This window comes from Cornus florida, unplaced genomic scaffold (assembly GCF_030987335.1).
Source record: "Cornus florida cultivar Cherokee Brave unplaced genomic scaffold, ASM3098733v1 CherokeeBrave_3.0.0_Hap2_Chr02, whole genome shotgun sequence".
Taxonomy (NCBI): domain Eukaryota; kingdom Viridiplantae; phylum Streptophyta; class Magnoliopsida; order Cornales; family Cornaceae; genus Cornus; species Cornus florida.
Genome location: NW_026775572.1, coordinates 109424179 through 109449333, shown reverse-complemented (window position 1 = coordinate 109449333; position 25155 = coordinate 109424179). Strand labels below are relative to the sequence as shown.

The 25155-nt window shown below is 38.0% G+C and overlaps 1 protein-coding gene across 3 annotated transcripts in view; it reads right to left on the bottom strand.

Annotated features, from left to right (window-relative positions):
• Positions 1-289: 289 nt before the first annotated feature.
• LOC132295542 (plant UBX domain-containing protein 7) overlaps positions 290-25155 on the bottom strand; it is a 75026-nt gene continuing 50160 nt past the window's right edge. The window contains exons 5-10 of one of the 3 annotated variants that reach the window (XM_059793840.1): positions 12407-12484; positions 12228-12296; positions 10083-10226; positions 9762-9864; positions 8051-8328; positions 290-696 (exon numbers count right to left, since the gene is read on the bottom strand). In XM_059793840.1, coding sequence (XP_059649823.1) covers positions 532-696; positions 8051-8328; positions 9762-9864; positions 10083-10226; positions 12228-12296; positions 12407-12484 — 837 coding nt within the window. In that variant the 3' untranslated portion in view covers positions 290-531. The remainder of the gene's footprint in view (positions 697-8050; positions 8329-9761; positions 9865-10082; positions 10227-12227; positions 12297-12406; positions 12485-25155) is intronic. The other 2 variants (XM_059793842.1, XM_059793841.1) reach the window with 2 other exon arrangements.

Here is a 25155-nt window from a genome sequence, read left to right as displayed (position 1 = left end):
GAAGAACTCCTATTAATCAACCACTGCCTTCAGACAACATTTCCTAATTTCCACATCTTTCTATTTTTCCTTTTTTTCTAATCTGGATTCTACCTTTGTTTCAAAAATACTTCGACTGGCAGATAATATACATTTTATTTCAACTTGAACCACAAACATGACGGTTGGTATATAAAGTTCAAAAACCACAACATGCAAGTACGCGGGCTACAAGCACCAGAGGATTTACATGAAATTGAACCTAAAGTTGTAAAAGCAATAGTATCAGACATAATTGAAAGGCAAGAAATGGAACAAACTTGAAATTGTACAATATAACGATAAATACGATAATAGTGTGATTTCCATGCTCCTGACGAGGACTCTATATGTAATAAACAAGATGCAGTATAAGACAGAGTTGTCTCCAAGAGACCCCTGTGTTTAAAAGCAACAAACAAAGAAACAATGTTCTAGCAGTTGCTCCAAAATTCTTCAATGCAAGATTCCAGTGATCGCAACACACTCAAAAAAGGTACCGAAACATCATCTTCATTCCCATGTAACTGAAATCATCGAGTTGGCAAGCCCCGACTCATCAAATGTTAATTTGCTATCATATTCGAGAAACTTTGAAGCCCCTGGGATTGCCTGCGTTAAGCGAAATGGACGCGACTCAGCTTCCTCAAGTACAGAGTAGCAAAATGACCACAGCAACTGCAAAACAAAAGCTAAATGAGAAAATAGTACTTGAAGGATTATGAATAAACATCAATTCAGACAGTCATTGTTCTAGCAAGGTATATGACATCATTTTATCCCCCAACTAAAAGACTATCTATCACAAAGATGTTAAGTGGTAAAGTTGTCGATAACTCAATGGATCCTAAGACCAAATTTGTCAGAGATAAAAATGAAGTATTTTAGGATCCTGGATATAAAAGTCTTGTAGGAAAGTTAATTTGCTTAACTCTAACCTAGACAGACTCTGGTTTTCACACTATAGTAGTTAGTCAATTATGGAGACTCCAGAACAACATTATTGAGATATTTAAAAGGAGTACTTGGGAAGGTTTAGTGTCCAAATTATCTGAACTTAGATATTATTAGGTGAACACAAATGTGAAAGAATAAAATTCAGATATTCCCCTTTTTTTCTTAATAAATATAATATTTTAGTTTACAGGCCTATATTTATAGAAGTGTATAACAAATTCTATCTAAGGAAAAGTTATATACAGATCATAGTTCCTATAATGTAGGAACTACTTATTTAAAATTTTAAAAAGTCAACTATCTAACTATAGATAATTTCTAAAAATCCTCCCCAACTAATTTCCTAACAATTCGGCCTAGATCATTCCACACTCCCCCTCAAGCTGGCTCGAAAATATCTTGCATTCCCAAATTGCATGTAAGATTGTCAAATTGCCCCTTCGGTAATCCTTTAGTGAGGATATTTGCTACCTGTTCTCTTGTAGGCATGCATATCACTCCTTATAATTTGTCCTTAATAAAATGTCAATCAACTTCCACATGCTTAGTCCTATCATGTTGGACAGGATTGTGAGCTATGTTGATTGCAGCTTTATTATCACAATAAAGCTTCATAGGCATTGGACTTGAGATTTTAAGATCTTCAAGTAATCTTTTCAGCCACAAAAGTTCACAAATTCCATGAGCAACTGCTCTGAACTCAGCTTCTGCACTACTCCTTGCTACAACGGTTTGCTTCTTGCTCCTCCAAGTAACCAAGTTGCCACCAACATAAGTATAGTAACCTGAAGTAGACCTCCTATCCGTCACACTACCTGCCCAATCAGCATTGGTATAGGCTTCAATCCTTAGATGGCCGTGGTTTTCAAACAACAAACCTCTTCCAGGAGTTCCCTTTAGGTATTTGAGAATCCGGTAGACTGCCTCAAAGTGTTCTTCTCCTGGTGAGTGCATAAATTGACTCAGTACACCCACTGCAAAGGCAATATCTGGCCGAGTGTGTGAAAGGTAAATGAGTCTTCCAACCGGCCTTTGGAATTGCTAGGGGTGACTAGACCTTAGACGACTTAGGTGGTCGCCTAAGGCCCCAGCCAAAGCCAGTAGGAAGGCCTCAATTTTTTTTTTTTTTTTTTTTTTTTATTTCTTTATATTATATCCTTCCTAAATTTTTTATTTCATTCCTATTATCAAACTCCAACCAATATAAAGGCCCTCAAAATTTTTATTTCCTTATATTATAACTTTCAAATATTTTTATTTGTTTATATTATAATTATAACCTTCCTAAAAATGTTATTTCCTTCTTATTATTAAACTCTGCCCAATAGAAAGGCCCCAATTTTTTTTTTTTTTATTTCTGTATATTATAACCTCCTTAAAATTTTTATTTGTATCAATTATTAGACCCAAACCAATAGAGATTTAATAGGAACCAAAAGATTTATATATTTGTCTTACCTCTTTTTTATCTCTCTCTCCCTCAACTTTTCAACAGAGATAACAGAGGGTTTAGTAAAAACTTGTTTCTTTTTTCTCCGGAATTTGTAAAACTTTCCATATTCTTATTTTAACTTTTATCTTCTTTGTTTTGTTTTCCTTCTTATTTCTTACATATTTTTCCTCCTTTTTCATTAAGTATAAGTTGAATAAATCTAAGATCAATTACGTGACAAGAAAGATTAGTTGGATCAACTATACATTAGATATTAAAAGGCCACTTTTATATATTTTTTCGCCTAAGGCCTCAAATTATACTGAGCCACCCTGGGAATTGCTCTTGGTTCACCACTTTTTCTGCACTTGCTGCCCGCAACTTTAAATTGGGCTCCATAGGTGTTTCCACCAGTTTGCAGCCAAGTAAACTTGTCTCTATAAGTAAATCCAACACATATTTCCTTTGAGAGACAAATATCCCTCTCTTGGATCTAGCAAATTCCATTCCTAGGAAGTATTTCAAAGCTCCAAGATCTTTTATCTCAAATTCCTTTGCAAGAAAAGAAATCCTCCAATTCTCTTATATTATCTTTGGTCAAGATTATGTCATCTACATAAACATTAAGTATGGCTATCTTACCATCACTTGAATGTTTGTAGAACAGAGTGTGATCAGCCTGACTTTGACAATATCCACGACCCTTGATAGCTTTAGTGAATCGATCAAACCACGCTCTGGGTGATTGTTTCAAACCATATAGCGATTTCTTCAATTTACACACCTTTACAGCTCCAGGTGGTAGATTCATAAACACTTCTTCCTCTAGCTCACCATTTAAGAACACATTCTTTACATCTAACTGTTGCAATGGCCAACTCAAGCTTGCAGTAAGAGACAACACCACCCGAATGGAATTTACCTTTGCCACCAGGGAAAAGTTTTCCTGGTAATCTATTCCATATGTTTGGGTGAAGCCTTTAGCTACGAGTCTCGCCTTGTATCTCTCAACATTACCATCAGCCTTACATTTGACCGTGAACACCATTTGCAGACTACGGTCTTCTTTTCCCTTGGCAACTCAACAATCTCCCAAGTTTTGTTCTTAACAAGAGCCCTCATCTCTTCCATAACTGCTGCCTTCCACTCGGTATGATTTAAAGCCTCCTATATAGTTCTAGGAATTGAAACACTAGAGAGATTAGTGGTAAAAAGCTCTATAATTTGGAGACAATCTATGGTAGGACACATATTTAGCAATAGGATGCATGGTACAAGAGCAAGTACCCTTCCTGAGTGCAATGTCAAGGTCATGAGAAAGGCTCTCTTCATTACTGGTTTCAAGACTTAAAGATGGATTAGAGACGAAAATACCTATTTCATTCAAGTTGCCTTTATCAGAACAATTTTCTTGGCAGGTAGTAGGTTGATGCTCTTTATTTTGATCCTTCCTTCTTCGAGTGCAAACACGGAGCTCAGATTGAGGTTGGATTTGAAGTGGTTCTCCCCCTGAAGTGTAGTCTATAATGTTTGACTCAATAGGCTTTGGAGTTGTTGAAATAGTGGGTTCAGTAGATTCAGTAGGTAAGGTAGAGTTTAGTGAAACACTCGGCAATGGTAAAGTGCCTAAAACTTCCCAAAAATGGTCTTCCCTCTCATTACTCCCCCCCTGAAGAGTATTTTTGGTGAAATAGGGTTGAGTCTCAAAAAAAGTCACATCCATACTCACAAAGAATTTCCTAGAGGTGAGGTTATAACATTTATACCCTTTATGTTTAGGAGAGTACCCAACAAACACGCACTTTTCAGCCCTAAGATCAAGTTTTGAACGGTCCTGTGTATGAACATGTACAAAAGCAGTGCATCCAAACACTTTAAGAGGTAATGAGGTGAAGATCCTAATATGGGAAAAAATTGACAGTAAGCTGTTTCTAGACATCTCAAATTTCAATACCTTAGTTGGCATTCTGTTGATCAAGTATGAAGCTGTAAGAACAGCTTCACCAAGAATAGAGTTGAAAAATTCTTTTTCATTGTTGGTTCTAAATACTTGAATCTGGGTTTGAAACTAGTTTTCAATCATTGCATAGAACTCTTTAAACACTCTCGTAACCGCAGATTTTTCTCTCAAAGATATACCCAACACACTCTAGTATGGTCATCAATGAAAGTGATGAACCAACTAGTTCAAGTCACATTAGTAACTCAAGAAGGCCCCCACACATCACTATGAGTCAAATAAAATGGTTTGAATGCTTAATATAAATGAGAAGGATAAGAAACACGATGATGCTTTGATAATTGACAAGATTCGCAATGAAATAACAAAGGATTTAAATTTTTGAACAGGGATGGCCTAACCTATAGTGCCATAACATTATTTGACTTTTAACAGAAATAGAAATATCACTACTACTCGAAGCTTGAGTTTGTCCACTCTTGAAGATTTCATTATCGAAATAATAGAGTCCATCAACCATCTTAGCACTGCCAATCATCTTCCCCGAATATAGGTCCTAAAATTCACAGTGAGAATCAAGAAATTTGACAACACAATTAGAATCCTCGGTGAGTTTACTAACTGATAAAAGATTACATGAAAGGTTAGGCACATGGAGGACATATTTTAAACAAGGTTTTCTGAGACAACTATAGAACCTTCTCCTGCAACTGGAGACAAATATGATAAACTAGTCATATGATCAGATGCACCAGAATGAATGATCCAAGGTGCCGGATTTAAAGAACTAGTGAGAGCACTTAAAGAGCAACCTTTTTGGGCAAGAGAACCTGAGGAGACACTTGAAACCTAAGTTTGGTTCAGCAGTTTGGAGAGATGATCAAGCTACTCCTTACTGAATGGAGATGTCTCGGTTTCAACAGTTTCCTGCATGTTTCTCGCGTGTGCCTTGGTTTGGTACAGAAATCACACCAGATCTTGGCTTTCTCTTCAATCTTCCGTTGTGGGTGATTTGTTGGTTTTGGATTGACTGCAGCTGTTGCCGTTTCAGTGGCTGTTACATTGAGTGCAGAGTTCTCATTATGAGTGCTAGAGGATTTCTTTCCCATCATCACCAACCTGCGGCTTTCTTCCATCCTAACTTCAGAGAAGACTTCTCTAGTGGTAGGCAGTGGCTCTTTGCCTAGAATACGTCCTCTCACTTTGTCTAACTCAATATTAAGTCCAGCCAAAAATTCAAATCCACGGTCCATCTCAACTGTTTTCTTGAATTGGGTACTATCAACTGCACACTTCTATTCAAAATCATAAAAGAGGTCAAATTCTTGCCACAAACCTTATAATATGTTGTAATCCTTTGTAACAGTCTGATCTCCTTGTCTTGTTTCTCGGATCCTTGTTTTAATTTCAGACTTGTGCAGAATTGCCCCAGTCTGAGTATGACTCACTCACTGTGTCCCATAATTCTTTGGCAGTGGAGAGATACATATATGTCTGGCCTATCTCCGACTCCATGGAGTTCACGAGCCATCAGTCCATGACATAATCATGGAATTTTATGCATCCCAGACGGCATATGATGGATCATCTTCCTTTGGAGCCAGCTTTGCACCAGTTAAATAACCAATCTTCCCCCGCCCTCAGACGAACAACTTTATGAATTGAGACCACCGTAGAAAATTCTGTCCATTCAGCCGATGAGTGGTAATTTGGAGGATTGGGTTGTCACCTGAACCAGATGAAGTGATCTAGGATTTCCGAGCATTTGAAGAATCGGCAGAAACTTCCTCAATGGAGATTCCAGACATCACGGATTTAACCAAAGAAGTCGTCCAAAGACAACGAATAATTCTTCTATAATTCTGGTATAAACGGCCAGAATTAACGATGAATGTTTGCTGATTTTATTGGATAATCAGCAGAACAATGGAGTAATTTACCGTCCTAGTGTGGGCGGCTCTGAACACAAAGGTGAAAGAGAATAAAATTCTGATATTCCCTTTTTTTCTTAATAAATATAATATGTTAGTTTACAGGCCTATATATATAGAAGTGTATAACAAATTATATCTAAGGAAAAGATATATACAGATCATAATTCCTATAATATAGGAACTCCTTATTTAAAATATAAAAAAGTTCAACTATCTAACTATAGATAATTCCTAAAAATCTCCCTAACTAATTTCCTAACAATTCGGCCTAGATCTTTCCACATTAGGTTTATCAAGGCAAGAGCATCTTGCATCGATATTATTACGGGATCCATTTTTGGGAGGATATTTGGTGTGGCAATCATCCTCTTGAGCTCACTTTTCCCAGGCTCTTCAGGATTGCTACAGATAGACATGCTATCGTCTCGATAGCGGGAGAACGTTATGGAATCTGCATTTTCAAGGCATTTTCAGGATTGGTAGGTTGAGGATGCCGTTGTTTTTTTGGAGGAGTTGTACTGCGAGGAGATTGTCGCTAGTGTCTATGACTCTTGGGTGTCGGTTCCATGTTCCCAGGGTCGCTTTGATGTTCGGTCACTTTACATGTGTATTACGATGACCCAGGGGATCCCTTCCCGTGGAATGCTATATGGCGCTCCAAGGCACCTATCAATGTGGCTTTCTATGAATGGAAAGCAGTGTTGAGGAGGAGGGGACAAGTTGTAGTCAATTGGTGCTACATGTGCAAGAGAAACGAGGAAACAGTTGACCACCTTCTTTTGCATTTCCCAGTGGCTTGCAATTGCTGGGTTTTGTTGTTGGTTTGTTCAGGATTCAGTGGGTTATGCCTTGTTCATCTAGAAACTTGATTGAGCCTTGGAGGGGCTGTACACGTTTGTGCATCTGGGGGTGTTTATGGCTTGAAACAAAATAGGAGATCCTTAGAAGGAAAGGAGAATCCTATTGGGGCGTTGAAGTTCGCCATTATTAGCACACTTTTTTGTTGGGTTCTAGGAAGAAATTGTAAATCCATAGAGGAGGTACGTAATTTTTTTGGACTCTGAGAGAGTTTAAAGGCCCTATTAGGCCTTGTGTATTTTCTGAGGGATGTGTTCCCCTTTTGCAACCATGACAATGGCTCACGCAATATGTGACATATTGTGGGTGAGGTTATTATTGGTAGAGGATGGTGAAATCTGGCAACTAGAATGTGGCTGCTAACCTAGCCGTTTATTACTTGGGAATGCACCAAACAATGAGGTTGACTACCATTTTGTGCATGATAAATTTTCCTATTTCTAGTCTTGTTATCAATTTGGAATGTCGTCATCAAGGTAGCTGTTTATGGAAATATTAATAATGTTTATAAGAGGTACATAGTATTAATCTACTTTCTTACATGTCTAGTGATTATATAGATATATAGAAGCCAACCTATTAAGGACTCATTGACTATAATTCTCAATGTACATTTTTCTCTACTGCAGCCTTGAAGTGTGACAATGGCTTAATGAACAAATACTCATTTGTCAAGATATTTTAATTATTTGTTTTCTTCATATTGGTTCACGTGAACCCAGGTGAATCCAAGTACTATGTTCCTCGTATTACAAACATAATTTGATATCTCTGTAGGTCCACCAAATCTATATGGGAGGATGAAAAAATAAATAAATAAAGATAAAATATATAAAAGAGAAGTAAAAAAATGAAGAGATCAAATTAAGAAAGCTAGAAAGAAAACTTTACCTGTATCGGATCAGTGCGGAAGAAGTTCCTCTGTAGCCTGCGTCCATCTGGAAGACGGACTCCCACCCTGCAAAGGAGGTTCCTATCACCCTTAGGTTCTTCAGGAAGAGGTGGATACACAGGCTTCTTTACTGAGCACATTTCTTTGTCCTCATCAATATTTGTTACGTCTTCCGAGGTAACTCCAGTAGCATGTTTCATGCCTTCCATTGAAGCAGCCAATGCTAATAGCATTTCTTCATCTTCTTCATTTTTTGCATCTGCAGCCACTGGAGCCTCTGAAGTCAGTTAATACACAACTTTGAGTCACAGTGACGTACCGAAGGGGACAATGGAAAAACATAGAGAAAACTCAACAGGAGGAGGAAACCCTAATGCAAGAAGAATATTATATACAGACCATATAATCCGGACTAGATTTCAGTATGTCTTGACCAGCAAGATGAAAATACCGTGATATAACTTAAGTCAATCAAAGTTGTAATAGATATTTATTAGGACATATTACAGAGAACCTGTACCATATATGGAAATCACCTACTTATACGTTGAGGCTTTAAGAGATTATTTCAGAAATTATAGCATGTTGTCATAAGTCCAACCTTAGGGGAATACTTTGTAGTGAATCAAATTCCTAGGGCATTCAAAAGGAAATAATGAATAATTAGAAGAGCTAAACACTCAATCAGAGGAAGAACTAAAGGTTTAAAAAAATGGTGTATGACATCTTCAATTAATTAAATAAAAATGCACAAATATCCAGAGAAAGAAGTAATATGAAACCGCAAAAGGAAAACCACCGAGTCTTTAGCTTTAGCAGTATCTCCTCCACTTTTCGCATGGGAGGTTAAGGGCTGAAGTCCCTACCGGGGCAATAATGGGTGTATATTAGTTGGGTATGTCTCTCTTACCTAAAAGAAAATAATAATAATAATAAAAAGGAAATTACCTAATGTGGATTCAGTCTATGTAGGGTGCTTGAGAGGAGAAGATTGTACACAGATGTAACTATCGGTATTACTTACAACAAAGTGACCAGTCTTTAGAATTGTAAATCAGAACTTTTAGCATTGCATCAAGCAATGACACCAAGGAATATGAAATTAAATGATGTAGGTTGTCCAGAAAGTATGATGCAGTGGCCAAAACAGTAATTAAATAACAGACACTTGAATAACCTTTACACAAGGAACAAAAATGAAATTTATATGTTGGGAATCTGTACATTCCTGGAGGTATTAAGATTAATTTCCAGATTATGTATCTTTCCATCAGATTTCATTCTCTACAAACAAAAATATTACCAACAATTTTTTTTTATGCAGTCATAGTCTCATAGTTTGCTATTTATTATTTAGCTATAAAATTCCAGATTAGACAATATCATTTCTAAAATTATGTCACCAATATACTAATGATTCTCTCTCTCTCTCTCTTCCGAGAATAACCAAATTTTCTTATAGCATATCAAGTATTAACATGTTTTGAGGAGTAAAACAGCATAGTAAGAACATATAAGTGGAAACACTAAATGGAAGTACGATTGAGATAAAAGAAGAGAACATATACCACTCTATCAATAGCATGAACAGTGAAGAAGAAATCTTGAAGTTTAAAGCATACTGGATCATTATAGTAAAAGATCATGGATACACATATAACAAAGTTACACGATGTTAGGCACATAAAATAGCATAAAAGCCTGAAACACCTTGAATTTTGTGAGGTGAAGTCTGGGAACTTTCTCTTGGACGTTTATGAGATAGACTGAAATTATGATCGTTGGGACTGCCATCCATGAATGGTAATAGGTCCTACAGATAAAAAGATACATCTTAAATCAGAGAGACTACATACAAGACAACCTTTATATTATGAAATCTCTTAGCCCCTTTCCTGCATACAAATCTGGCAGAGATGCTATATATAAGACAACCTTTATATAATGAAATCTCTTAGCCCCTTTCCTGCATACATATCTGAGGAAATACAAATTTTGTATAACTCGTTGCAGGAATTATATAACATATACCTCCAGCAAACTCTCTGGCTGAATCATCCCACGCCATAACCGCATTTTCTGCCCTGTGACCGGGTCAATTACGAGAATCACAGGAATCGAATCCAATTTGTAATACGTATGGACCTTCCTGCCCTCCTCTGTATCATCATATACCTGTGAACACAATAAGAGATGATATAACATAGATAATGAACAAAAAGAATGAGGCACCTTCAGAACATAAGATATTGATCAAATTTTATTTTCGAGACACATCCATCCTTACAACCTTAGATCCCATATTCTACCACCAGTGACTTGAGTCACACAGGTTAAGTGTATTTTATCTCATAAAAAGCTATAATAAATGACAAAACTAATAAATTTACCTGATAAAATTTTGCAAAAGGATACAAGGATATGCAACCCATCCGCAAATAAATGGCATTAAAGCAAGAAGCAAAACTCACCAGAAACCAGTTGCAGCTAAATTTGTAGCAATGGTAAATTGGAGATAGCATCATAGCAGTTCATCAACAAGGATATTTTTCTAAATGGTTCATAATACATTTAATCAATCTCTGTAGACAAACCAACCTTTTTGGTCAAGCAACAAGTGGTTGCTATGAAGTTCAACAGTGATGACATTCATAAGTAAATTTTTTTGTAGTTTCTGCAGGCAGCAGGGTATATGCTTCAACCCTGCAAAGCACTTCCTCTGTTAGGTTTTCTCTTTATTTTGATTAGATCTCCTTGGCTTATTACTTTCTCTTTTTACCTCAATAAACTTCATATGATATAAAAATACAAAAATAAAAAACTGATATAGGAAGGCACCATCACCGCAGATGCTAATTGCCTAATTGGTGTGTGTGTGAAATTGTCCAACAACCTGCACAAGTCGCCATAAAGAACCTCTTTCTTTCTTTTTTTTTTTTTTTTTCCAGGGGCAAAACAAAAAATTTATTAATCAGAGGCCACAGAAATAGACCCTCCCCGAAAAAATTTTAATAACAAACAAAAAGGGGCCTTATCGTATATTACAGTCAGAGCAAGGATGTAGAGGCAAAAGATGTCAAAAGAGAAACTCAAAAGGACCATTCAGTAGTGCTTCCCCATGGTTATCATAAATCATAGCTGCCACAAGACACAACAGGCTCCAAATATAGATATTAAAAACGAAGGATTTTGACTTCATTTATTTATTTATTCTTTTATTTTTTTGGAGTACAAATCCTGAACATTCCAGATCCCCTTACAGGCCCCAATTGCAATACGGAGGTACTTCACACTATATAGGAGGCACAAATGCCTGTAACATCCAATGATGAACAGCTATCACATGAATTTGAAAACTCCCTCTTTTGAGCCCAAGTTTACAATGTATTTCTATTTTCTTTTACAAATGTTCTGAAATCTAATTTGATCCTTCTTTTCAAAATCACTTTCAAATTTGATCCCTATTTCATAAGCATTTTCAAATTTGATACACTGAAACTAACAAATAGAATAAATGAACTCAATTTTTGACTCAAATATTTTGGAAGACAGAGGACTAAAGCATATCCAGTATGGGAACATATGTGACTTTCTTATTCTTAACTCCTCCGCAATTATTTGCTTGATTGCAGTTAAATACTTTCTAAAATAAATGTAGTTGAAACCATTCAAAAGCTTCACAATATCATATAAAGCAATTCAATTCTTTGAAACAACAAATTGAACAAAATAGCATACATATTTATGGAAGAAAAAAAAACAAAATAGCATACATATGACATTACATGGAACCAGTCACCAGTGATTGAAGTACTGACTAATACAATTGCCATATTGCCCAATTTATATTGATATTTCCATAATTGGAACAAATTAATAATCTCACACTGGCATCTCAAAACACAGTTGCATCAGGTACCATAATATTTGTTCTTAAAAATACCACCTAATACAATGTCTTTTATTCTCTTTATACATACAGCAGTTCGAAATCATATTAGAACTAGCAATACCATGAATAAGAGCAATATAATGAACATGATAAGAAAATCATGAGTGTGCTTCAGGGTAATACCAAATAGACAAAATAGCACTCTGTTCAACAATCCCAAATTAAAAGTAAAAAAGAAAAGCACCAAAACAAAAACTGATGGACATCAAAAGCATGATCCAAACCTGCCAGAAGATGAAATTGGAGCTAATTGTTTGAGCAACAGCTTCATTTGCCCAGGTATCACGGTTAAGCTTCACAAAGCAACATGCGTATTACTGAAAGTGAGACATGATCCAGAAACCAAATGCACAATTTTTCAACAGAAAAAAGGAAAGAGGCAAGCAAACTCAGAAAATGATACCATGTGCGAGCTGAATTCCTTGGTGGATTGCAAGTTTACTATTAGCCACTTGTTCTGGACTTTAGCAGCATCTTTTGCCTGCATTGTAGATCAGTTTGAATCACTAAACTTGAACCTCAAGTATTCCAGCCCCTTTGACTAACAAAGAAAATGTCCTTCTTATACATTTTTTTAATTTTTTTTTTTATAAATCGAAGATTTTATAGAAAAGCGCTCAAACAGGGGGTGCATTCCAGATACAACTGCACACAACCCAAATGCCACTATACCCTCAAACTATCCAAAAAATACAAGAGATTCTCCATAGATTTACACACCCAACCATGAGTCCAAAAAAAATAATGAAGTAAGAATATGGAATTCGACTGACCAAATAAAAGTCTACTAAAATTTTCACTCATTTTATGATTTATGTTTTAGTAAGAAGCTATACAGATTAACAATGGTTCTCAACAGAATTTTATGAAAACAAAAACAAGGAATTATTAACTAAAAAGCATGCCCCATTTATACAAGTTACATTTAAAGGTTGGGTGGACGTATCCCGAGCAGAAAGAGAAATTCCCAATACGCTTCTCCAGACAACCCAAATTCATAAGAAGGAGTAGCAAGATACACGCACACACAAAAAGGAGTAGCAGCAAGCCATAGAGATGAAGCACAAATTACATAAGACAAATAGCCGGAGAACAACTTTGCTTCAGTCAGCCAAAACATCATTAGTGGAAGTACTTCAAAATATGGATATTCTCAACCTAAACAACGTAGTTGTGATTTGTACAAGTGAACAAGGACAACCAAAAGAATGACTATTCAGTAACATGTCAACCCTTACACACATATCATCATGTTAGGATTTATGCCTCAAAATCTATCAATTATTAGGTTTCCATTATAAAGCCGTTTATATGGTAATTTCATGAAAGGAAGTCTTCGCCTCTAAGGAATTTTTTAAGGCAAATCTTGGCTGCTAAGATATTGTAATCCTTGCGCAACAAGAATAGAGTTTGGGACTCTACAAATAGATATCTAGGTTATTGTTGGGAGTTATGAGTTGAGAGAGATGTAGCCCGTCGAGGGCAGCTTTAGGAGGGAATGTTTACAGGTTTGGTAAAGAAAGCACTGATGGCGAGAGGGAGTCTTGTGATGTGGTACACAATGTAAGGCTCGGGTATCCACCTCAATACCCTGCAGCAGTACACAAAAGAATTCAAGGGTAAGAGTTTGTGAACATGATCCAGTGTTCAGTATTCTCTTCGGTTGTAATATCTTTACATGATTATAGTGGAATATCTCCCCATCCGAGGACGTACCCTAAATTTAGAGTGAGCCACGCATATCTTGTGTTTTGTGTGCGATTGCCTTTATTGCTTTCAGTGGATCTCTATGTTCTTATGTTATTGCTTCCGTTGTGCCCCAACAAGTGGTATCAAAGCCAACGGTTCGTCTAGGATGTTCAGCCTTTATGTGAAGAAGAAAACACAAGGAGTCTCAATAGGTGTTGCAACGGAGTTCAGTTGCAGGTGGGGTCAATCAATCGGATTGTTTGGTCACAATGGGCCGTAAGGTTCACTCTCAGCCTTGAAAAGAGTGGGAGAATCTCTCTCAGCCCGCAAAAGAGAAGGTTCGCTCTCAGTCCTAAAAGAGTGGGATCTCTCTCAGCCCTCAAAAGAGAAGGTTCGCTCTCAGACCTGAAAAGAGTGGGTTTTCTCTCAACCCGCAAAAGTGAACGTTCACTCTTGAGCCTGCAAAAGGAGCATGTAAAGAGAAGTGCTGGTTCAGTCGAAGCATTGATCGATTGAAAAACTAGCATCGATTGATCGTAGAACTAGCAAGTATCTATTGAAGCAAGGCTAGAAGGGTTCGATCGAAGGGGAAGCATCCATTAATAAAACGATGAAATCATGATGGGTGGCACGGAGCTCGAGTCAGCCCCAGAGATTTGACAGATGGAGAAGTATACAACGAGGCAATCACACGTTTGCCAGATTGAAGTCACGTGTTGTCAGATTCAATTGCCGAGGGAAGTGATGATTGATTGGATGGAATTTGAGTCAGGGTGGAGATTGATAGGATTTGTTCCTCAAATTCTATCAATTATTAGGATTCCATTATAGAGTTATTTTATATGGTAATTTCTTGTAAGGCAAGTCTTCGCCTCTAAGGAATTTTTTTTAAGGAAAGTCTTGGCCCTATGAAACTATAATCCATGTGCAACAAGAAATTGGTATAAATAGATACCTAGGTTATTGTTGAGAGTTATGAGTTGAGACAGATGTAGCCAATGGTTGATAGGTAGAGGGAGTGTTTATAGGTTTGGTAAAGAAAGCACTAATGACGAGAGGGAGTCTCGTGAAGTGGTACAGGGTGCAAGGCTCAAGTATCTGCCTGCCTCAATACCCTAGAGCAAAAGTACACAAAGACGAACTCTAAGGTAAGAGTTTGTGTACACGATCCAATGTTCAGAATTCTCTTCCGTTGTAATAACTCAACATGATTATAGTGAAATATCTCCTCATTCAAGGAGGTAAACCAAATTTAGGTTGATCCATGTATATCTTGTGTTATGCGTTTGATTGCTTTATCGTATGTTCTTTTATTGCTTCCGTAAGCCTTACTAATTGCCCTTTATCGGCTCAGCAGCACATTTCACGCTTCCCAATAAAGCTTGCATGAAAAATAGAAATAAGGATGCGCGAAAAAGGTTGTACCGCCATTCCTGCTTTCAATCTTTTGCTTGCCGAACGAAGCGATGGAACAATGGGATACAAAAAAACGAAAAACTGTTAGGAGTGTTGAAGGTGTTTAATGAGTTTGTTTTGTACAAAGAGAATGTCATCTTTATGAGCTAGGGTTCCCCCCTTACCAAAACAAAGGGCCTCTTTACTTGAGTAAAAAATCAAGTGGCAATGCGAAAAACGAAAAACTATTAGGAGTATTGATGGTGTTTAATGAGTTTGTTTTGTACAAAGAGAACGTCATCTTTATGAGCTAGGGTTCCCCCCTTACCAAAACAAAGGGCCTCTTTACTTGAGTAAAAAATCAAGTGCCAAAATGGTATTTGGATTAACATCAAGTGCCAGTACAGATAGAACCAAAAAGTACCTTCCACAACAAGAACCAAAAAAGACCAATTCCAATCCAATAAAGGAAAAATAAAAGAAATTTTGAAATAATTAGAACAAAAATCACAATTGCTCACATATTTTGAAAATTTGAAATTTTGAAATAAAAATATAAGAACAATAGAACTCAATCCTACCACATATTACTCACTGAACGCATTGAAGATAGAGTTACCAACTACCAGGTAGACCTCACATTGATGACAAATTTTGAAATAATTAGAACAAAAATCACAATTGCTTCCTTTTGGTACAACTTTGTAAACAGGAAAAGGAAGGGGATAAGAACTAAACACCACAAGCAAAAAAATTCAGAAGGGTCCTTACCAAGTGTGATCCCTGTAACCAAAGGCTAGGTTAATCGATGATTCTGGAAGGAATAGACTAGATACATACCTAACCTTTGACAGTAAATAAAAAACTAAATTAGGTCTTTTAATCTTCTCCTTCAATTTTTATATCAGCAGCATAATTATGATAATAGCTAGAAATTTTGACCAGAACACCACTGTTCAAGCCTCAGTCTGCCCTCTCCTAAAATTCCAAATTATGACTCATAACTGAGTTTGATGACACTATCCTTGGCACATCTCTATATGTATTTGCTCTTACATATAAATACAAGATTGTGCGTAAGCATCTTCCCACACAATATAGAAAAATCACCTGTGCTGGTTTCCTTTTACTAGCAGTCTAGCAAGCAATCGCATGTGTGGGATCCGGTTGTGCATTATATTAGAAGAATTATTTTACAATTATTCTTTAAAATGATTTATTGCTGAAAATTAAAATGTAACTAGACTGTTTCTTCTTTTTTGACACGGGTGGAAGAGAGGGAGGGAAGAAGAAAAATATGGTAAAAAAAAGACAACCAAGAGTTGGATAAACAAAGAACTATGCTCTGATATCATTATCAAAATATAATTCAAGTTTAAAAGTTCTAAAGTTACATTCTCATCTTCCGTCACCCATATCATTATCAAAATATATTTCTTACTTGGGCTTGCTTGTTGGGTGATTCGTCAAGGAGGGTGGGAAGTTGGGACCCGGTGATAGAGCATTTCGAGAGAAGGTTGGCTATGTGGAAAAAGCAATATCTTTCAAAGGGAGGGAAAGTTACTTTGGTGAAGAGTACAATGTTAAGTCTTCCAACTTATTTTCTTTTGCTTTTCCAAATCCCCTCCTCTATTGTTGGAAGACTTGAGATGCTTCAACGGAACTTCCTCTGGGGCGCACGGGGGGAGGAGTTTAAATTTCATCTTGTCCGGTGGGAGCAGGTCTGCAGTCCCTTTAAGTTGGGCAGTCTTGGGAATAGGAGATTGGCCATTTTAACAGAGCGCTCCTAGGCAAGTGGTTTTGGAGATTCGGTAGCGAAAGACATAGGTTATGGAGGAAGGTTGTTTCATATCGTTTTGGGGAGGATAGAGGGGGATGGTCATCTAGGCTGGTCAGATCTGCTGTCGGCGTGGGGGTGTGGAAATCCATTAGGAAGGGATGGGATGAGTTCTCTAAGCATATGAGGTTCAGAGTTCAAGAAGGAAGGGACGTCCGGTTTTAGGAGGATACTTGGTGGGAGGATCGTCCATTGTCTTGTTTGTTCCCAAGGTTGTTCAAGATTGCTGTTGATGTACATGCTTTGGTAACTGACTGTTATCAACTCGATAGCGGTAGGTTGTCTTGGGATGTGCGGTTCCGGCGATCCTTTCAGGATTGGGAGTTGGACGACGTCAATGGCTTGCTGGACCTTTTGTATAGACAGGAGGTGGATGGTACTGGTTCGGATTTCTTGACTTGGGTGCCTTCTTCCCATGGGACTTTTCAGGTCCGTTCCTTTTTTCTCCGCCTCTCAGGGTTTCATGGTTCCAATTTTTCATGAAAAACGGTTTAGCATTCGATGGCTCCTCTTAGGGTGGCCTTTTTTGTTTGGATTGCAGCTTGGGGTAGGATCTCGACTCTGGACAATTTGAGAAAGGGAAGACAAATCATAGTCAACCGGTATTGTTTGTGTAAGAATGATGGAGAGTATGTTGATCACCTTCTTTTGCATTGTCCCGTCGCTCATGACGTATGGAGGGGCCAAAGGGTGGGGGCTCATGTTCATGACTATTGGAGGGTGACCCCCCTTTGTGTTTGGTGGAGACTTTGGAAAGAGCGGAAGAGAAGATCTTTTGATGGGGAGGAATTCTCCATTGGGACGTTGAAGTTTTCTATTATTTGTTCTCTTTTTAGTTGGGTTATGGGCAAAAATTGTATATCTTTAGATGAAATCATGGACATTTTGCGTTCTTTGGATCCATAGGACTCCTTTTTTTGGTTTCGGTATTTGTACATCTCTTGGGACGCGTTCCCCTTTTGAACGTTTTCTAATACAATTTTACTTATCAAAATAAATAAATAAATCTTCATCTTGTACTCCACATTAAAGAGGATGCAACTCCTAACTTTTAACACAAAACACATAGCTGACAATTTTAAATGAAACGTAACTTTATAGGCACAAAATACAAAGAAATATAAATATAAGTAGTTCGGAACTCAAGTCTTCAATTGCAAGCCAATTCTCAAGACAACTTTTCGATCTTCCAAATAACAACCTAAGCATCCACATGGCGTTGACAAGGCTGCCATGTTAGGACTGCATCATCCTCCCTGCGTGAGAAAGAACTCGACCTCGAGTTTGGCACAAAATTGTCAGGATCAATTAAAAATCTAGACATAGCTTTCCATCTCTTCTTTCCTGAACTTGAGTCAAATGCAACTGATCTTCTTATACTAACAAAGAACACATTTGCATCATAAACAATGGTTTTTTAGATTTCCTTTGAAGTTGTGTAGATCCACAAAACATGGTGGAACACAAATCATAATCTAATAGTTAAATCAACTTCAATTTTAGTTCCAACAAACGTCTAGTAGTTGTCGTGCACTCCAAAAATTCATCCCAAATCATATTATAAAAGTGAAATCCATTATTTGTGAGCTCCATATATTCAAAAGCTTCATAATCAATCACAGTTCCAAGCTAGGGACACTTGTTTTAGCTCTCTGTTAGAGAGTGTGGTGGTTATTTCTTTTATTTATCAAGGACACTATTGTCTTTATGTCTACTTGTGGAAAAATACGAGTTAAGTCTCCTTGATTAGTGGTAGGTTAGCACTAGAATTGTGTAAATATTTGTTTCCTAGAGTTTAGGAATTTGATTGATAGAGAATCAGGGATTCCTGATTATAGGGTTTTCAAAATTAAGTTAGTTGCTGATTTTTCTCTCTGTAATTTCTTATATATAGCCCAACGGAGGCTCTTGTAAAGATATTAACATATTCAATATAATTGAATTCATTTCACCACATGGTATCAGAGCTGTAAGGCTTGGATTTCCCCAAAAAAAAAAAAAAAAAAAAAAAAATCAGCGATTTTTATTTTTTCTGTTCAGGCCTTCATAGCCAATTTTCTCTGTGACTTGTCTTCATTGCAGTCATTCTCTGGCAATTTCTTTTGCCAATTTTCGCATAACCCTTCTGTCCGGCCTTCATAGCCGATTGTTGAAGAATGTCAGAAACTACTGTTCAACCATCCCAATCACCCGAGGAAGAGCAGGTTCAGCGCCCCACAAGTGAACTGCAGAATATTCACCGGCGTACCAACTTAATGGAAGGAACTACTTGAAATGGTCTCAATTGGTTCGAACTTTTCTGAAAGGAAAAGGGAAATTAAGTCACTTGCTGGGAACGGGACCAAAGAAAGGTGATGTAGGTTTCGAAGCGTGGGACGAGGAGGACTCAATGGTCATGTCCTGGTTGTGGAATTCCATGACACCTGAAATTAGTGATACATGCATGTTCCTACCAACTGCGAAGGCCATCTGGGACGCTTTCAACCAGACTTACTCCAAAGTTCGTGATGCAGCGCAAGTATACAAGATCAAGACAAAGACAACGTCTACAAAACAGGGGAACAAGTCCGTGATTGAGTATGCCAATTTTCTGCAAAACCAGTGGCAAGAATTGGATTACTATCGGGTGATTGATTTGAAGTGCAGCGAATGCGCTGTAATTATCAAAAATTTCATTGAAAAAGATCGAGTTTATGATTTTCTTGCAGGCCTAAACTCTGAATTTGATCAAGTCAGAATTCAAATTTTGGGCAAGGAGGAGGTACCATCTCTTAATGAGGTGATTTCATTGATTCAGGCTGAAGAGAGTCGGAGAGGAATCATGCTTGAACCTCAGTTGATTGATAGCTCAACACTCGTAGTCTCTAGTAACAACAAGCGGGGTTTCACTCTAGAACAACGGCAAAAAGCTGAACATGGAAAGGCGGAATTATCAAAGGGGGCAAACCGAGATAATCTCTGGTGTACATACTGTAAAAAGTCGCGACATACCAGAGATCGTTGCTGGAAATTACATGGGAAACCACCCACATCCAGCCAAGAATGGGGAAACAAAGGAGGACAGCAACAACGACAACAAGGACAAGCCCATATGACCTCACAGGTGGGTCAGGACCAGGCAAAAGAATATGAAGGATTCGACAGTGAAGAGATAGAGAAGTTAAGAAACCTGCTGGGAACCTTGAGAAACCATCTTCTGGTGCTTGTTCTTTAGCCCTCTCAGGTGAGTCTTTATTCTCCCTTGGATTAAATATTTCTGATAAATTGTTTGTGGATTCATGGATCATAGACTCGGGAGCCACAGACCACATGACACATGCCTCAAACCAGTTCAGCACTTATACCCCATGTCCTAGCAATAGGAAAATCACTATTGCCGATGGAACCACAACCACAGTTGCTGGCGTAGGAGAGATCCAGATCATCCCTAGTCTTGTTCTTAAAAATGTTTTACATGTTCCTAAATTGTCCGCTAACCTTGTGTCCATTCAAAAGCTTACTAGAGACTTACATTGTCATGTTACGTTTTATCCCTCTTACTGTGAATTTCAAGACCAGGATTCCGGGAGGAGGATTGGACGTGCTAAGGAAAAGGAAGGACTCTACTACCTTGAGACACAGAGCCTTCCGAGTATGATCAGGACAAATTTATCCTCTTCGTTTCTCTCTTCTTCCAATAAAGATGTCATATGGTTGCATCATTTTCGTCTTGGACATCCTTCTTTTGCAATTCTAAAAATCATGTTTCCTTCTTTGTTTAAGGGATTAAATATTGGGATTGTGATATTTGTGAGTATGCAAAACACACTCATGTAGCTTTTCCCATTAGCAATGAAAGAAGTTCCTTCCCTTTCTATTTAATTCACAGTGATATATGGGGACCCTCCACAGTCCCAAATGTTTCTGGTTCACAGTGGTTTGTGTCCTTTATCGATGATTGCACTAGAGTCTCTTGGATATTTTTAATCAAAAACAAATTAGATGTGAGTAATATCTTTCTCAATTTCCATACAATGATCCACAATCAGTTTGGTACCAAAATAAAGAGGTTTAGGTCTGATAATGCGAGGGATTACTTCAATCAAGCCTTGTCACCCTTCTTTCAAAAGGAAGGAATTATTCATGAGTCATCTTGCATTAATACTCCACAACAAAACGGAGTAGCTGAAAGGAAAAACGGTCATCTCCTAAACACTACTAGAGCACTCTTGTTTCATCAAAATGTACCAAAACACTATTGGGGGGAAGCAGTACTTACATCTGGCTACATCATAAACAGACTTCCTTCACGGGTTTTAGAGTCAAGAAGTCCAATGGAAGCCCTTTCTAAATTCTACCCCGACCTTAGTGCCACAAACAACCTTACCCCTAGGATATTTGGGTGCACTTCATTTGTTCATGTCCATCGTAACAACCGGGGTAAATTATATCCTAGAGCCATTAAGTGTGTGTTTGTAGGATACTCGTCCACACAAAAAGGTTACAAATGTTTTCATCCTCCTACCAGGAAACTTTATATCTCAGCTGATGTCACTTTTGCAGAAGGGAAACCGTATTTTATTGAACCGTATCTTCAGGGGGAGTCATCTATCATAGAAGATAAGGATTTTTTTCAGCTCGCTTTACCATCTTCGCCTCGTTCACCATCTCTCTTACCTGTATCAAACACTCAATCCAACTCAGTACCTAAGCCTGAATCTCCTGTTTTGTCACCTATGTCTCCTGTTGTGTCTCCTGTGAAGGATAATATGACTCTTGATCACGTACGGTATGGGAAAGGGAAGGTGTACTCGAGGAAGCAAGGTCCAGCTCCTGATCCGGTGCAGGCCCAAACCTCTAACTTGACTCCTGAGAATGAGGTAACAGTATCTGAACCTACTCCACTTATAACTGACCAGGATTTGCCCATTGCCGTGAGGAAAGGAACTCGAGAGTGTACCAAACGACCATTATACCCTATATCTCATTATGTATCCTTAAAGAAATTCTCACCAGCCCGTAGGAGTTTTCTCACGAGTCTAAATGAAATCTCTATTCCAAACACTTTATCTGAGGCATTATCCAATGAAGAATGGAGGAAAGCAATGAGAGTTGAGATGGACGCATTGGGAAAAAAAACATGGGGCGTGGGAGGTGGTTGATCTACCAAAAGAAAAGAAGGCAGTAGGGTGTAAGTGGGATTTTTACCTTGAAATATAAGGCTGATGGATCGTTAGAGCGCTACAAAGCAAGGCTAGTTGCTAAGGGGTACACTCAGACATATGGAGTTGATTACCAAGAGACCTTCGCTCCAGTTGCAAAAATGAACACTTTGAGGATCTTGTTGTCATTAGCAGCCAATTTTAATTGGGAATTACAGCAGTACGATGTGAAGAACGCCTTTCTACATGGTGACCTGGAAGAAGAAATCTATATGAGCATCCCGCCAGGATTTGGAGGAGTTGAAGGGAACAAGGTATGCAAGTTAAGGAAGGCCTTACACGGTTTAAAACAATCGCCTCGTGCTTGGTTTGGCAGATTTACTAAGGTGATGTTAGCTACAGCATACAAGCAGAGTCAGGGAGATCACACTCTTTTCATCAAACACTCAGTTTCAGGGAAAGTCACGACCTTAATAGTCTATGTGGACGACATAATTATGACTGGAAATAATGAGAAGGAGAAGCAAGCCTTGAAACAATGTTTGATCAAAGAATTCGAGATAAAAGATTTGGGGAGATTGAAGTATTTTCTAGAGATTAAAGTATTTTCTAGGGATAGAACTGGCTCATTCTAGACAAGGTATCTTCATCTCGCAGCAAAAGTATGTCACCGATCTTCTTAAGGAAACAGGAATGCTCGCAAGCAAACCAGCTGCAACACCTATAGAGCCGAACCATAGACTTGGAGAGGCTATTGGAGATCAAGCAGTAGATAGAGAGATGTACCAGAGATTAGTTGGAAAACTCATTTATCTTGCCCACACCCGGCCGGACATAGCATATTCTGTTAACGTCATCAGCCAATTCATGCATGACCCCAAGGAGATTCATCTTCAAGCTGCCTACTGTGTGCTTCATTACTTGAAAGCTAATCCTGGGAAGGGGATAATGTTCAAGAGAAATTTTGAGCTTGTCCTTGAAGCCTACATAGATGCAGATTATGCAGGGTCCCCTATGGATTGGAGGTCTACTTCAGGTTATTGTACATTCCTTGGAGGCAATTTGGTAACATGGCGAAGCAAGAAGCAAAATGTTGTAGCTCGGTCAAGTGCAGAAGCTGAGTTTAGAGCAATGGCACAAGGTGTCTGTGGGTTGTTATGGTTGAAGATTATACTGGAAGACTTGAAGATTAAATGGAGTGGGCCATTGAGACTCTACTGTGACAATAAATCAGCAATCAACATTGCACATAATCCAGTGCAACACGACCGAACTAAGCACATTGAGATAGACAGGCATTTTATCAAGGAAAAACTAGAAAGCAGATTAATTTGCACACCATACGTTCCCACGGGAGGTCAATTGGCAGATGTTCTTACAAAGGGGCTCAACCGTGTTATCTTCCAAGAAATTATTTCCAAGCTGGGAATGGTTGACACCTATTCACCAGCTTAAGGGGGAGTGTGGAAAAATACGAGTTAGTCTCCTTGATTAGTGGTAGGTTAGCACTAGAATTGTATAAATATTTGTTTCGTAGAGTTTAGGGATTTGATTGATAGAGAATCAGGGATTCCTAATTATAGGGTTTTCAAAATTAAGTTAGTTGCTGATTTTTCTCTCTGTAATTTCTTATATATAGCCCAACAGAGGCTCTTGTAAAGATATTAACAGATTCAATATAATTGAATTCATTTCACCACACTACTTAATATATAATAGGTGAGAGGTGTGGGAAAACCCTAATCTTTTGACTCACCTTTCATAGAACACTCCTTGCTCTTTCTCTCCTCTTTTTCTCTACTTCTACAAACCCTAACTTCTTCAACTTTAACTTGGTATCAGAGCCAAATCAAGTCTAGAACTCATTTACATTCAGTTATCCAACACCAGAAGAGCTTGACGACAGCGTCAGTTCACTAACATCATTCTGACGTCAGCATATACAGTTCACAAATTATACCAACTGGATCGCCTGAATTTTCTGATAATTAAGATAGTATTCTTGTTGCCTTTTTTATGCTTTTTGAGGGTCATTTTCCATTGTTGAAACATTTTTAAAATTTCAGCCCTATTGATTTTGATTTGGATTTTGGAGCCATTTATGGTTGTTTATGTTATTGAAATCCCTTCAAAGGGTGTCGTTTGTGCCTTAGAGGAGATGGCTTGGTGGTTGTGTTGATTCATTGCATTTAGGTTGAGCTTTTGGCCAAAAGGATGTTCGGCTGAGGTTGTTTACAGGCTGCTGGTACTGTTTTTGTGAGTTTGGTGCTAAAATCTGCTGTAAAACCTTGTTTGGGTTCTTGGGCTGCAGGCTGTTGGTATTGTTTTGTGATTTGGTGCTAAAATCTGCTGTAAAACCTTGTTGGGTTCTTGGGCTGCAGGCTGTTGTTACTGTTTTGGTCAGTTTGAGGCTGAAATCTGCTGTTTGCTTTGTGTTGATTCTGGACCTATAATCTGTTCAGCTCCTGGTTTATTTTGTTTACATTTTACCCATGGCTGAGACTAAGCCACAAACCATCAAGGACGATGATATGCCTAAGTTCATTACCTCGCAAAAATTGAACGGAGATAATTATCTTTCTTGGACTCATGCAGTTCCAAGTTTTTCTACATGGGCGAAGGAAATTGAAATACCTGACCAAAAATCCTCCTCCTCGTGAGAAGCAAATTGAAGATTGGGCATGTGAGGATAGTGTTGTTATGGGATGGCTTTGGCACAATATGGAACCCAAGAATGCTAGTACAGTTGCATTTTGTGATTCTTCTAAGAAGATTTGGGACTCTATTGCAGTCATTTTCGCACTAGAGTATGTTTCTCGAGTTTGAGTTGTATGAGAAACTTTTTGCTACTAAGCAGTCTGGGAAACCATTGTTGGAATACTATAGTACCTTGAAAATTTGGTGGGATCAGTTACTACAACATTGACCATTTAGTACTGATTTAGGGTAACAGAAGAGGCACTGGGAGGAATTTATGATTGCTACATTGCTATCTGTTTTAGATACAGATCTTCGTGGCTTCAAATATCAGATTCTCACTAGCAAGAAGTTGCCCACAGCTGTTAATGCTTATCCTCGTCTATTACGATC